This window comes from Pelodiscus sinensis, chromosome 11 (genome assembly GCF_052426305.1).
Source record: "Pelodiscus sinensis isolate ZL-2025 chromosome 11, ASM5242630v1, whole genome shotgun sequence".
NCBI lineage: Eukaryota > Metazoa > Chordata > Testudines > Trionychidae > Pelodiscus > Pelodiscus sinensis.
In genome coordinates, this window is record NC_143062.1 from 24,448,274 (window position 1) to 24,460,806 (window position 12,533).

General features: G+C 37.6%; 2 protein-coding genes across 18 annotated transcripts in view; one reads left to right on the plus strand and one right to left on the minus strand.

Moving 5' to 3' along the window:
• The window catches only part of CCDC66 (coiled-coil domain containing 66), a 78,622-nt gene that overhangs the window by 50,368 nt on the left and 15,721 nt on the right, over positions 1-12,533 (plus strand). For 8 of the 11 annotated variants that reach the window (XM_014577406.4, XM_075938893.2, XM_014577398.4 and 5 more), the window contains 3 exons: positions 975-1,258; positions 3,004-3,131; positions 7,199-7,571. In XM_014577406.4, the coding sequence (XP_014432892.3) occupies positions 975-1,258; positions 3,004-3,131; positions 7,199-7,279 (493 nt within the window). In that variant the 3' untranslated portion in view covers positions 7,280-7,571. Of the gene's footprint in view, positions 1-974; positions 1,259-3,003; positions 3,132-3,987; positions 4,995-7,198; positions 7,572-12,533 lie in introns of those variants that run through there. The other 3 variants (XM_014577397.4, XM_014577401.4, XM_025188561.3) reach the window with 3 other exon arrangements.
• Positions 8,906-12,533, minus strand: part of TASOR (transcription activation suppressor) — a 62,090-nt gene continuing 58,462 nt past the window's right edge. For 4 of the 7 annotated variants that reach the window (XM_075938885.2, XM_075938883.2, XM_075938884.2 and 1 more), the window contains 5 exons: positions 12,305-12,464; positions 11,289-11,397; positions 10,966-11,144; positions 10,718-10,876; positions 8,906-10,047 (listed from right to left, as the gene is read on the minus strand). In XM_075938885.2, the coding sequence (XP_075795000.1) occupies positions 9,500-10,047; positions 10,718-10,876; positions 10,966-11,144; positions 11,289-11,397; positions 12,305-12,464 (1,155 nt within the window). In that variant the 3' untranslated portion in view covers positions 8,906-9,499. Of the gene's footprint in view, positions 10,048-10,184; positions 10,325-10,717; positions 10,877-10,965; positions 11,145-11,288; positions 11,398-12,304; positions 12,465-12,533 lie in introns of those variants that run through there. The other 3 variants (XM_075938888.2, XM_075938887.2, XM_075938886.2) reach the window with 1 other exon arrangement.

Below are 12,533 nucleotides of genomic sequence, written 5' to 3' on the forward strand. Positions count from 1 at the left end.
TGGGAGCTAAAGGCACATATTAGGCAACTAATCATGCCCTCATTTTGGAATAGATCCTGCTATTTAAGAACAAGACCTATTTTTTTCCTTTCTAATGCTTCTGGAGGGCACATGAACTTTTGCAGCATATATTTTTTGCCCAGCACATTTATTTGTATTTACCTTCATAAAAGGCATTTAGAATTCATTTCATCCTTAAAAGAACAAGCACATCATTAAATAATATGAATTGCTTATATAAACTGCATAGAACATATTTTCAGGTATGGAGAGAATGACAAGCAAATGGCTAATTCTAGAAAACAGGTGTATTTGTTACATTTTTTTAAAATAAAAGTGTCAAATACTATAGAAGGAAAATGATAGGATGCTAGTCAGTATAGGAAAGAAGAGTCTAGTAGAAATAGAATATTCATGACCTGATTTTCAGGTCTGGCCATGCCTTGACACTGCTCTTGGGTCCAAGAGACCATTTTGGCTGGTGAGAATAACCAGAACTATGCTCGTTCTCTCTTTCATCAATTTTTGTAGCCTATGGAGTGACAAGGGAAGTAGCACAGAGTCACTATACTTATTCTTTGTCATTTGGGAATTCCTAATTACCATGATCCACTGAGGCCCATCAGGTAAAATGCATAGAGAAGGGGAGAGAGAAATTTAGATTTTGTTTATAAAGATACATTAAATATATTTAATTTATCATTTTAGGAGTACTAATAAAATGAAGCGTATTGCTTGAAAATGGCTATTTTAGTCTAACTTAAATAGTTTAAAAATGAGTAGTCCTGCGACACCTTAGAGACTAATAAAAAATATATATATATAATATCATGAGCTTTCCTGCACAAAACCCGAAAGCTCATAATACTATATATTTTTTGTTAGTCTTGTGGCACCTTAGAGACTATTTGTTGTTTTTAAAGTTACAGACTAACATGGCTACCCTTCTGAGGCTTTTGAAAATTGTTTTTCAGATCTAAATCACCACCTGTTCCAGCAGTTAAAAACAGACTACATGAAGTACAACAAAGACAGATAAATGCTTCTAATTTCACAATTCCAAATGGCAGTAGTGGAAGAGAGAAAAATAACACAGACATGCAACAGAAGAAATCCTCTTCTCCCATTATTGAACCTGAAAGACCATCCTCTTCTCATTTTATTCCCTATGTGCGAACAAATGAAATTTATTACCTCGATCCACATGCACCAATGACTAGACCTTCAACACATGATCCACAATATCGACAGTTTAATGGTACTGGAACATATTGTAAACCAATATTAAGATGGGAGATGTAGTTTATAGTGATTTAGTTTTAAGAGTTGTGTGAATACCTGATGTAAATAGTGCACTGAAATCTCTGTCATTTGTCCATATACATTTCTGTTTCCTGTATAAGCTGAGCACTTGGGCAGCCACCCAGGAGAGAGTCACATGCTGCCCAGTGGATTGGCAGAGTGCCCACAGCTGACCACAGACAGCAGCATATGTTTCTGTTGGTGTTGCACATCTGCAAATGCTTTGGTGCACAGAAGAAAATTTATTCAGCACATAGATGGAAAAACTTAGAGAGAACATTGCCTGAGACTAATCAATCAGTTGTAGCACACTATTGTACAAAGAGCCTGTACTTAGTAGTCTACCCATGGGTACTGTTAAAAGAAAATAAAGTTAACTTTTTATTAGCAATATATTGTGATGAACCATTATGGTACTTTATTGGGTAATACATGTGCATATAGATGTATTGGAACTTTTTTGGGAATTGAAATACAGTTTCACTTGTGAAATAGTTTTAGTGCTAAAAAAATCTGGCAGGGAAGGAAAATTTTGCTCTTTACAAGTTATGAAAATAGGCTGGAAGGATTAGCTTTTTATTGGTAAATATCTGTTAACATCAATTTCACCACACAAACCAGTACAAAAGTATTTCTATTGATAGCAATAAAAATTTACAGAGCACACAAAGAGGAAAAAAAATGTTGCTTGAGGATTTTGTTTTAAGGATATTTCCTTTGCATAGTTTGACATGTAATATTAAGGATTTGTGTTTTAATGGTTATGCATGTCTACCTTTTGAATCTCAGCGTCAATTGGCATTGTCTAACCCGTAGTTGTCTGATTGTCCCATAATTTCTTGTAACTATAAAAAGTTAAATTTATAGAAAGAAAAAATGCTTAAAATAAACATTGATATTTTCCATTGCAGTTATAAAAATATCAAATTCTTTGAAGCCTTGATAAATATTCCTTGAAAGAAATCAAAATAGAACTGAAAAAATTACATAGTGTAATTCATAGAATCATAGAATACTAGAACTGGAAAGGACCTCAAAAGATCATCAAGTCCAGTCCCCTTCCCTCGTGGCAGGACAAAGCACAGTTTATATCATCCCTGATGGATGTCTGTCTAACCTACTCTTGAATATCTCCAATGATGGAGATTCTACAACCTCCCTAGATAATTTATTCCAGTGTTGAACCACCCTGACAGTTAAGAAGTTTTTCCTAATGTCAAACCTAAACCTCCTTTACTGCAGTTTAAACTCATTGCTGCTTATACTATTATCAGAGGCCAAACAATTTTCCCCCCTCCTCCCTGTGACACCCTTTTAGATACTTGAAAACCACTATCATGTCTCCTTTCAGTCTTCTCTTTTTCAAACTAAACAATCCCAGGTCCTTCAGCCTTGCCTCATAGCTCATGTTTTCTAGACCTTTCATCATTTTTGTTGCTCTTTTCTGGACCCTCTCCACTTTCTCCACGTTTCTTGAAATGCAGTGCCTAGAACTGGACACAATACTCTTCTAATTGAGGCCTAATCAGTGCAGAGTAGCGTGGAAGAATGACTTCTTGTGTCTTGTTCACAACACTCCTGTTGTTGCATCCCAGAATCATGTTTGCTTTTTTTGCAAGTGTCACACTGTTGACTTATATTTAGCTTGTGGTCCACTATGATTTTACTTATATAATTAATTTGATTTATACTTCTCCTTAGATTCTTACCATACACCAAGACAGATTTTTAGCTCTGATCATGTGAGAGATCCACTTCTTAATCCTAATCTGGTAAAAAACAGAGACCGACAGCAGGCAATCCTCAAAGGACTATCAGAATTACGCCAGGTACAGTATGAGCTAAATCTTCAATGAACATTTTAAAGCTTTGTGTTTTTTCATAATCATTTACCATCCTTTTAGCCTTAGGGTACGTCTAGACTACATGCCTCTGGCGACAGAGGCATGTAGATTAGGCTACGCGGCATAGGAAAATGAAGCGGCAATTTAAATAATCGCCACTTCATTTAAATTTAAATGGCTGCCGCGCTGAGCCAATCAGCTGTTTGTCGGCTCAGCATGGTAGTCTGGATGCTCCACAGGTGACATCAAAGGCATTTGTCGACCTCCCAGGTAAACCTCATCCCAGGAGGCATTTGCATGTCTTCTTCCATTCACGCATTCGAAAGCAGAGCTTTCGAAAGTGAAAGTTGTTTAGACATGGCTTTTTCAGCGAACCCCGCCTTTGTTGAAAAGCTGCGTAAACCTGGAAAAGCTGCATCTAAACTACTTTCACTTTTTCCTCTTTTGACCGTTCCACGTAGTCTAGATATGCCCCTCGTGGGTTGATCTGGAAGGTGTAGCTGCCCATTTACATCAAAAGACTTAACAGGGCTGGCAGCCATATAGCAGCTATGAAAAATATTTTACTTTGTTGATTTGAAGTATGAATTGCTCTAAAACATTTTTCCTAAAATAGGTTTCCTTTTGGCAATACTGCAGCCTGTTTTTGGATACCCAATGTATCTATAAAAATAAGAAGTGACAGAATATTTTATGTCGTCACTTCTTAAGGGAATTTATTCAAAACAAAGGCATGTGTACATTTGTATAAGGTACATAAGGTTTGCTCTGTTAACTCTGGTGCACCAATCTCCACAAGATTTAGTGAAAACAACTTTGAATGAAATCTGTTTATTTTTAGTGAAAAGATTTAAGATGATTAAGAAGATATGCACTGCACATAAAACATCAACTGATGAATGAAGGCTACATACTTTTGTGGCTAGGAGTCAAGATACTACTGAGATGATGATGTTGCTATCCATCTAGATAATAAAACAGGAGTGATTTAGTGGTTCAAAGTAATATGCTCACTGCAGCTGGATACAGCGAGTCCTTGTCTAGCTAAAGAAAGTGAGATACTTGGGGTTCTTTAAGGATTCGGTCAAAGGAAATAAGGAGGAAAGGGGAACTTGGACCTCATCTGAACAGAAGCAAGGAAAGGGAAGTAGCATGACCAAGTATTGCACACCCTGGAATAACATCTGTTCTAGTGGTGGAGGTATTTATGTATCTCAGTGAGAACATTTTTTTCTACTTCAGGCCCATCTTTCTGCATGGCAAAGCCATTTGAGAAAGTAGACTTGAATGACAAGTGCAAAAGCTTTACGGTTTTCCTCTAATGGTGTGGCATGACTGGGTGGGAGTTCATGCTATAATAAAACTCCAATTGTGCACCCTCTAATACCCTACGGCTACATTGCGCATTCTTGTGCAAGAAGACATGCAAATGAGGCACAGTGATGAATATTGCTGTGCTTCACTTGCATACCTAATGAGCCGCCATTTTGCACAAGAAGGAGCAGTCTGCTACTTATTTTCAGGCAGAACAGCTCTTGCCCAAGAGGATTTCTGCACAAGAGCAGTATAGACTGCTCCTGGGTCCTACTAGCCCCCTAACCTCCCCACACACGGCTGCCTCTGATACAGCACCAAGGCAGAGGGTCCATGGGAGCTGATCTACATGAGGAGTCTCCTTAAAAGGTAGCTCACCACGTGCACCAACTCCGGGAAGTGGCCACTCTTCTCTTTCTCCCTCTCCTCTTCTCCCCACATTTTAATGTGTAACCTCTGAATTTTCACCAGTTACACACATTTATGTGAATAAACAGCCCTAGTTTAAATTACTGTAAAACTGGGCATTGCAGAGAGTGTTGGTGTTTTTTTTTTTTTTTTTTTTTAATTCAGAATCAGTTTCTTTTCGGAGTGAATTCCCATTCTGCTGTTAAAAAATAGCTCAACCCTATGATCTGATTTACATTAATTTGCTAATGAGAATGTGCTAATGTAGTATCATATTTGATGTAGGGATATTAAATTTAGTTTAATCAATGAGTCGGAAGGCTAAAGGTCAGCGGGGGTGACCTAGTGTGAGCAAGGAATCAGCTAGCCAGGCTGGTGCCAGATCCCCACAGCTGCGCTTCTGATTTTTAAATGTCTTAAGAGCTGGCAGGCTCTTAATACGTTTAGGCTATGTCTATACTATGAGTGTTCTTGGCAAAAAATATGCTAACGAGGGAGTCATTTGCATGAGGTGTGATCTCATTTGCATATTTTCTGCCAATCCGTTTTTTCGCTAGTGTTTTTGCACAAAAACAAGCAGTGTGGGATATTTCCTTTTTGCACCAAAAAACCCTTTTTCAGCAAGATCGGTAAACAACCTTTTGTGGGGCATAAGGATCTTGTGGGAGAGTTTGTTTGTTTTTTTTGCACAAAAAGGAAATGTTTACAGTGCTTGTTTTTGTGCAAAAAACCCAGTGTGAACCTCTGGAGGAGGAGCACAGGGTGAGCCCCTGGGGAGGGGGTCTGCCCTGGAGGAGGCATGTGCCAGCTTCCCTCCTGGGGATGGGGGGGGGGGTGTAGGGGACTCTGGTCCCCTGTTCCCTCTCCCCACCCTCAGAAACCTGTCTCCAAGCAGCCACTAGCACCCTTCCCCAGTACTATGGCCCCTGCTCCCAACAACACAGTTGGGCCCACATTAGTGAAGCTTGGGGGCTTATTCCTCGTTAGGAAAGGAATAACTCGTGTGCAAGAAGCCCGCTGTTCTGACTCTTTACTGTAAATTTACTTGCACAAGACCATACATGCAATATAGACGCGCCGCAAGTCTTTGCACAAGAACACCTGTTCTTGTACAAAACGCCTGCAGTGCATGTGGGTTGGGAGAATGCCCACACTGACCGCCAGGAAAATGTAAACCAAACTAGAATTTTCTAGTACTTTAACAAATTTTTAAAACCTAAGTTAGTTTTGCTGTCCATGAAGAGCCAAACTGATTTTTGCTAAACATTTTAGCATCTGAAAACTGCAGATTAGCATAGAGCCCAGGAGTTACTCACTTCTAAATTTACTGTGTACACCATATGCAACATGCATACTGGAGTTGCAAAAACACCCACCAAACATGCTCCTAGGTCCAGAGTTAGAGATACCAAGTACAAGATAAGACAGGAATAGTGACATCCTTAGCTGTTGTGCACTGCCTTAAGACTAGGAAAGGCAGAATAATAATTTTAAAAAAGGGGGGGGAAGAGGGTGTGAATAGGGAGAGGAGCATAGACTCCTTCCCAAAAGCATCCGTGCCACTCAAAAGCATTTGCGGAAAAGAGCGTCTAAACAGAAAACGTTTCTGTTAAAAGCATTTGTGGAAAATCATGCCAGTCTAGATGTAGCCATGTTGTTTTACTCACACCACTCTTCAGAATCAGCTTTTCTATTTTTACCTATTGCTCTCATGCCTCCAGAGGCACAGATAGTTCCTGAGTTTTGATTTCCAGGTCTGTCTGTTGCCTTGCACATGTAAGCCAAGGCTAACATGTAAGTGTGCTGCCTCTTTTTTTTTTCAAGGAATGACAGACAGAAGAAAAACAGCCTGCAAGTCCTACCACTTTTGGTACAGTTCAACTATTCTAGGTTCCAGCATTATTAAAAACCACTAAAATGTTTTTTTCTTGTTTGCAGCCATCCACCATAACAAAAAGCTGCAGTAGTTACACAATTGTGTGTTGTGGGATTCCTACCTCATTCAGTGCCTAGGATAGAGTGACTGAAGTAGAGATGTATTGCTTTTGTCTAAGGCACTGAGCTAGGTTTCACTTACTCTGCCAGAGATTTCCTATAGATGGAAGGCAAGATGCTCACATTTCATGTGAAAAAGGAAGCTGAAGTCAAACAGCATAGTCACCCTTAGTGAGGTTTTCATACCTTTGAGTGCTTGATGTAGGAGTTGTGCGTATATACACAAATTGCATATTTAAGCCAGTTATAGAAGCTAAAAAATATGAATAAGAACTGAAGTAGAATTGTGCATATTTTGTGGAGGAGGAACATTTAATTTGTACTCCTTATTTCAGGGTCTCCTCCAAAAGCAGAAGGAGTTGGAGACGGGTCTAATTCCCATCATTAATCAAGAAAACTTTATTTCACCATTTTAAAAAAGGTACACAAGCATACCAAAAAAGCTGTAAAATGTCATGCATGGCACTTTATATTTGCTACTGTAATTTACTAACTGCATGTAAATCTTTTTTAGCGGAGGTCTAATCTCCATTTAATGTTGCCTCCTCCCCAACTTGATTTTAAAATGCTTGAATATAATATATAATGCATTTGCTGTTTAGAATTGTCTTCTACAGTGAAGATTTAAGATTGTGGTAGGAAAAGTTATTTAAATTTTTGTAGAATTTATGTATTCTTGGTATAAATAAATTTTATTAAATATTTTAATGACATTACCAATTTGTTTCACTAAAAAATTAGAAGTGCCAGTTTTTCACTCTGTTGCCCCACCCTGGTATCTGTATGCTCTGTAGCTAAACAATGCACATACTAATGAGCAGCCCAGCACTCAAAATGTATTGAATAAAGCTAGCTAAAATGTATTTACCAGTTTATAACAGGAGCAAAGGAGACACAGCCTTTGGTTTAGTAAAGCCACAGATTTATTTTTAAGTGTGAGTACCAGCTGATAGAAGTGCACAGTGCAGGTAATTCCATAATCATTTCAGTATGTTGCCAATGGCTTCTGCCAGCTTCCCCCCCCCCCCCTTACCTATCCTAGGCCTCAGCCAGAAACAAGGCACTTCAACCTACCCCCTGCTCCAATGAAGGTGAAGGGAAACTATAAAGGAGGAGAGGTGTTGGCTCCCTGTTATACCAGTCTTGAAGCCCCAAACTCCTCTCCCCCCATTTCAACTCTTAAGGATTTCTCTTTTTTAAATCCTTTACCTAATACATTTTATCTGATTATTAGCCCTTCTCTGGAGAATAACTGCAGTGGACATGTTCCAAAAGCAGCACCCACAATTAACTTGTCTGGGGACCTTGTGAAGAATGGGGAGAGGTAGCGGTCTCCAAATGCCCTTATATCAGCCAAACACTTTCCAGCTCTCAAGTCTGATAGGTGGACCCTCTCCTACCTGAATAATTCTGGTGCCCCCATTTACTACATTAGATGCAAAAAGATTAAGCCCTCCTATAACAGGCTTGAATTTAGCCACTTCATAGACTTGTAACCATGCAGTTATGTCCAGTGGCCATACTACAAAAGCTAAACTGACAAAAACAAACAGTCTTGGAGACAACACTAAATTTAGGAAAACCACACAGTATGCCAATTAGTTGTATGATCCACCTATGTCTTCACAAGGATATATTTGTTTTAGTAATTGAGGAAAAAAATGTACTGGGAAGGGGAAGAAGGAGACAATTTAGCACAAACATTTTAAAGGAAAAGTTGAACAGTAATTAAAACTTAGGAGGATGGTCAGTTTAATGATAGTGTTCTGCTAAATGTGGCACTAAGTTCAGTATCCAAAAGTATTGAAAGTATCAACTTGAATTATCTACAAAAGTGTAAGAGAACAATTCAGCTTTCTGCCAGCTGCAAAATAAAAGAACCAGAGCTTTTACAGTGGATGGATATTTCCATGCAATTCTAGTAAACAGGAGATGTGAACAGATTGATTAGATGCACACAAAAATGGTATTGCAAAAACTGATGCTGCAAAATGTATTTTAGAAACAGAATATAAACACAAACAAAGCAAGTTGCTACTAAGTCCCATGTGCATGAAGAGTTTATTTTTTTTTAAATGGAACTGCACCATTGGTTACTCTAAATTGAGGTATTTAGCCAAAATCCAGTACTTTTTTTATATATGTATTTTCATTAAAATAACTACACTCCCTTATCACTATGTAAAAACATTTTGTACAAAAATTGTGTCCAATGTCAAATAAATACATAACAGTTTTTATATTCATTTAAAGAAAAGTGGCTTGGATACTCTATTACAGTTTACTTTAAACAAAAATGAAGCTTTGCTATTTCACATGCTTTAGGCAAACATTCAGTTTTACATTAAAACAGACTTCAAACTGAAGTCCAAGTACAGGTCAAATACAAATGTAAAAACTTAAAAGTGCCAACAAACAAGATAATTCAATACAATAAATGTTAAAAAATATATATTTATTTCAATTTTCAGATGCTTCAACTGGTACAGGCCATCATGATTTAAATAGGACAGGAAAACATTTGAGTTAAGGACAAGAAACATTTAGTTCAGAGAATAAAATAGAAACTGTTAATTCACTTATTTAGAAACAGAAAGGTCCACAACAAACCCATAAAGTTTGTTTTGTATTTATTTCTATTTTGAAAATGGCCTGGAAGATTCATAATTTACATCCCAATTATTAGGAGAAGATGACTTGTCTGTGTCTATGCTCTGGCTATAAGCAGACAGAAAATAATTCCCACCTTCTTGGCTTTGACTTGTGGAAATTGGGTATGTTGTTCCCAAAAAAGTCTGATGAGTGAGAACATTGAAATGACTGAACTGATGGGACACACTTAACTGTCTACTGTAAATCTGAAAGTTGGTGAAAGGAACTTTTTCTGAGTTTGTCTCTCCTTCAGCAGAGCATGTTGTAGAAACAGGCATTATTGGCTGTATCTCCTCCAAATCAAGTTTAGAAGCTTTTTCCATCAACCCAATTTGTCCTTCAGAAGATAGTTGTGTATCGGTTTCACAGTTTTCTTTTGAATCTGTTCCACGTGAGCCTTTGGTCTCTGTCTGCAAAGCTTCTGAATGAGACTCATACTTTGAGGCATCACTGCAGATTTCTATTTGTGATGTTTCATCCCCTGAATCCAAAGACATGTCTTCCTCATCCTTTTCATCGCTTTCTACAAGAACTATATTAAGAAAGAGAAGTCCTACTCTATTGAAATATATGATTTTTTTAAAAAAGCTATACACTACTCACAGAGTGTTATGCTTCAGGTCTGTAAGTCCAATATCACTTAAGGCTTGGTCTTCTGCCACTCTTGTTCACTTACTCAACACACACACTTAACCCTTTGTGTGAATGTCCAGATATTCCGATGCTAAAAGCTTCTGCGCATTGTGTTCATGTTTAGTGTTGGGAAATCCCAACTCCCAGCTCCATAGGGGTTAATGTCAAAACAGCATCTAAAGTTATACAGTAGGTCAGTATTTGATAAGACAATTACAGAATACAATTACTGACATCCAAATTCATTTTGTTACTGTTTCTAAAGCTGTCATTAAGTTTATCCTTTCCTAAAAACAGAAGGGAATGTTATTTGGCTTTACACCTTAACCTCTCCATCAGACTCCCTTGGATACCGAATTAGCCAGTAATTCTGTATTTAAGATACCTCAAAATATTCCATCCCAGCTTCCCTTTTATATTGCTTAAAACAGAGTACTTGAGAGTTGGGATTTCCTCACAATATACAGTGTTCATTTTGTTGTAAGAGTAAAGACACACTACACTTTAAGGACACCTCCACCCCACTGTTCTGACTAATTGGAAAGAGAATAAAATATGCTGAATATTACCTGATTGGGTCTCAGGAACACCAGGTGAAGGAACGTTGTTTTCTTCAGTAATTGAATTGTGGTAGCCAACAAGATTTTTGAAGTTTTGCATAAAATCATCAACTGTAGCAACTACAATTCCATTATCAGCATAATTGGAAAATGTTTTGACATTCTTTTCTAGATTTACAAAAAAGAGAAAGAGGATCAACTTGCTAATAGCATAATATTAACTCTAAGAAAAAGATAGGTGAAAGTTGTGTTCTTACCTGTTAAGAAGACAACATGTCTTTGTTGTATATTTTGAGCTTGAAGTCTGATAAGACAGTCTAATTCTGGAGCATTTCGTGTTTGAGAGTCACAGTTATGATATGACAGAATCTCAACCATATGTTTCTTTTGATAGATACTCAGAAGCGTCAGCAGACTCAGGGCTTTAGCATTCATTCTATTTAGAAGAGGATGTGATATTTACATTTAGATCAAGATTCAAATTATGTAATGTATCACAAACTCCCTTCAGAAATATTTTCTTCATTTGTGATTTTTTCTAACAATTTCAAAACTTTATTATTTAGAGTACAATGCTTACCTCCCAAGCTCCTTCAGTTTTTTTTGTATTTTGCAGTGGACTTTCCACTGCCATTTCCCATCAGGGGTATTGAGGTCCTCAAGGAACTTCAGGAAATGTTTAAGTTTGTCTGTTTTGGAGACAATTATTGTGCATTATACAGGATTTTTTTTTTTTAATTACAATATAAACAAATACTAATGTGCCTTCCATTTTACAGATGTTGGATTAGCAGCTGACATTACCCCACTACTGAGCTTTGTAAGGACATTCTTATTTTTAAAATGCTCAGTTTAATGGATTAGTTTGCCTTAAGTCCACTAAAATTGCGTAAGCTCATATATGGGCTAAAATTTGACCCAAAGTAACTTATTGCCATTACGAGAGCCGTTAAAAAAGAATTCACTATTGCTGGGGTTTTTTGGGGGGGGAGGGAGCCGCGAGACCATGAGAAGTATGTCATCTTAAATAAAGGCTACAATTATAAAAGCTGGGTATGAATCTATGGGAATAAAAATGATTTGGTAGCATTACACAAAAAGCTTTATGTTGAGGCAGCTATTCAACCTGACCCACGCTGATACACTAAAGTTTCAGAGGGATAGCTGAGTTAGTCTGTAACTGGAAAAAAAAAAACTTCAAAAACAATGAATAGCCTAGCAACACCTTAAAGACTAACAAAACATGTAGATGGTATCATGAGCTTTCGTGGGTATTACCTACTCATTCTTCAGATGATATACTAGAGCTACTACACTGACTTCTGCATCAGCAACTTATGAAATATGAATTGGTGTTGCTAATCCAAGTTGGACGTAGGCAACCATCTCCAGAGATGCCAATAATGAAATGCATATGAGAATGAACTGATTAACTCTCCTGGAGATGGCTCTTCCTAAAAGGCTTGGCAATCGGACCACAAGAAGTTTGCATTGCCTCTCTTCTGTAGTTAAAATGGAGGATTTCTCATTCTTAAATGCTGTCAATAAAACATGTCTCCTGCATTTGAAAGCATGATTTTAAACAAAAATCCTTACCAACTGTAACAGACTCTGGATTAAGAACAGATTCATCAGAGACAATGAAACCACCAGACACAAACAATTCATTGTAAGTGTGGTTTTTCACATCATCCAAGCTATCAACACCAGCAAAACTGACACATGAAAGCCTCTTCAGAGTTACTAAACCAGGTATCTGTTTAAAAAGATAAATGTAGTTAGAAGTATGATGCAGGGAGACCCGGGAGTGAATGCCTATGGAGTG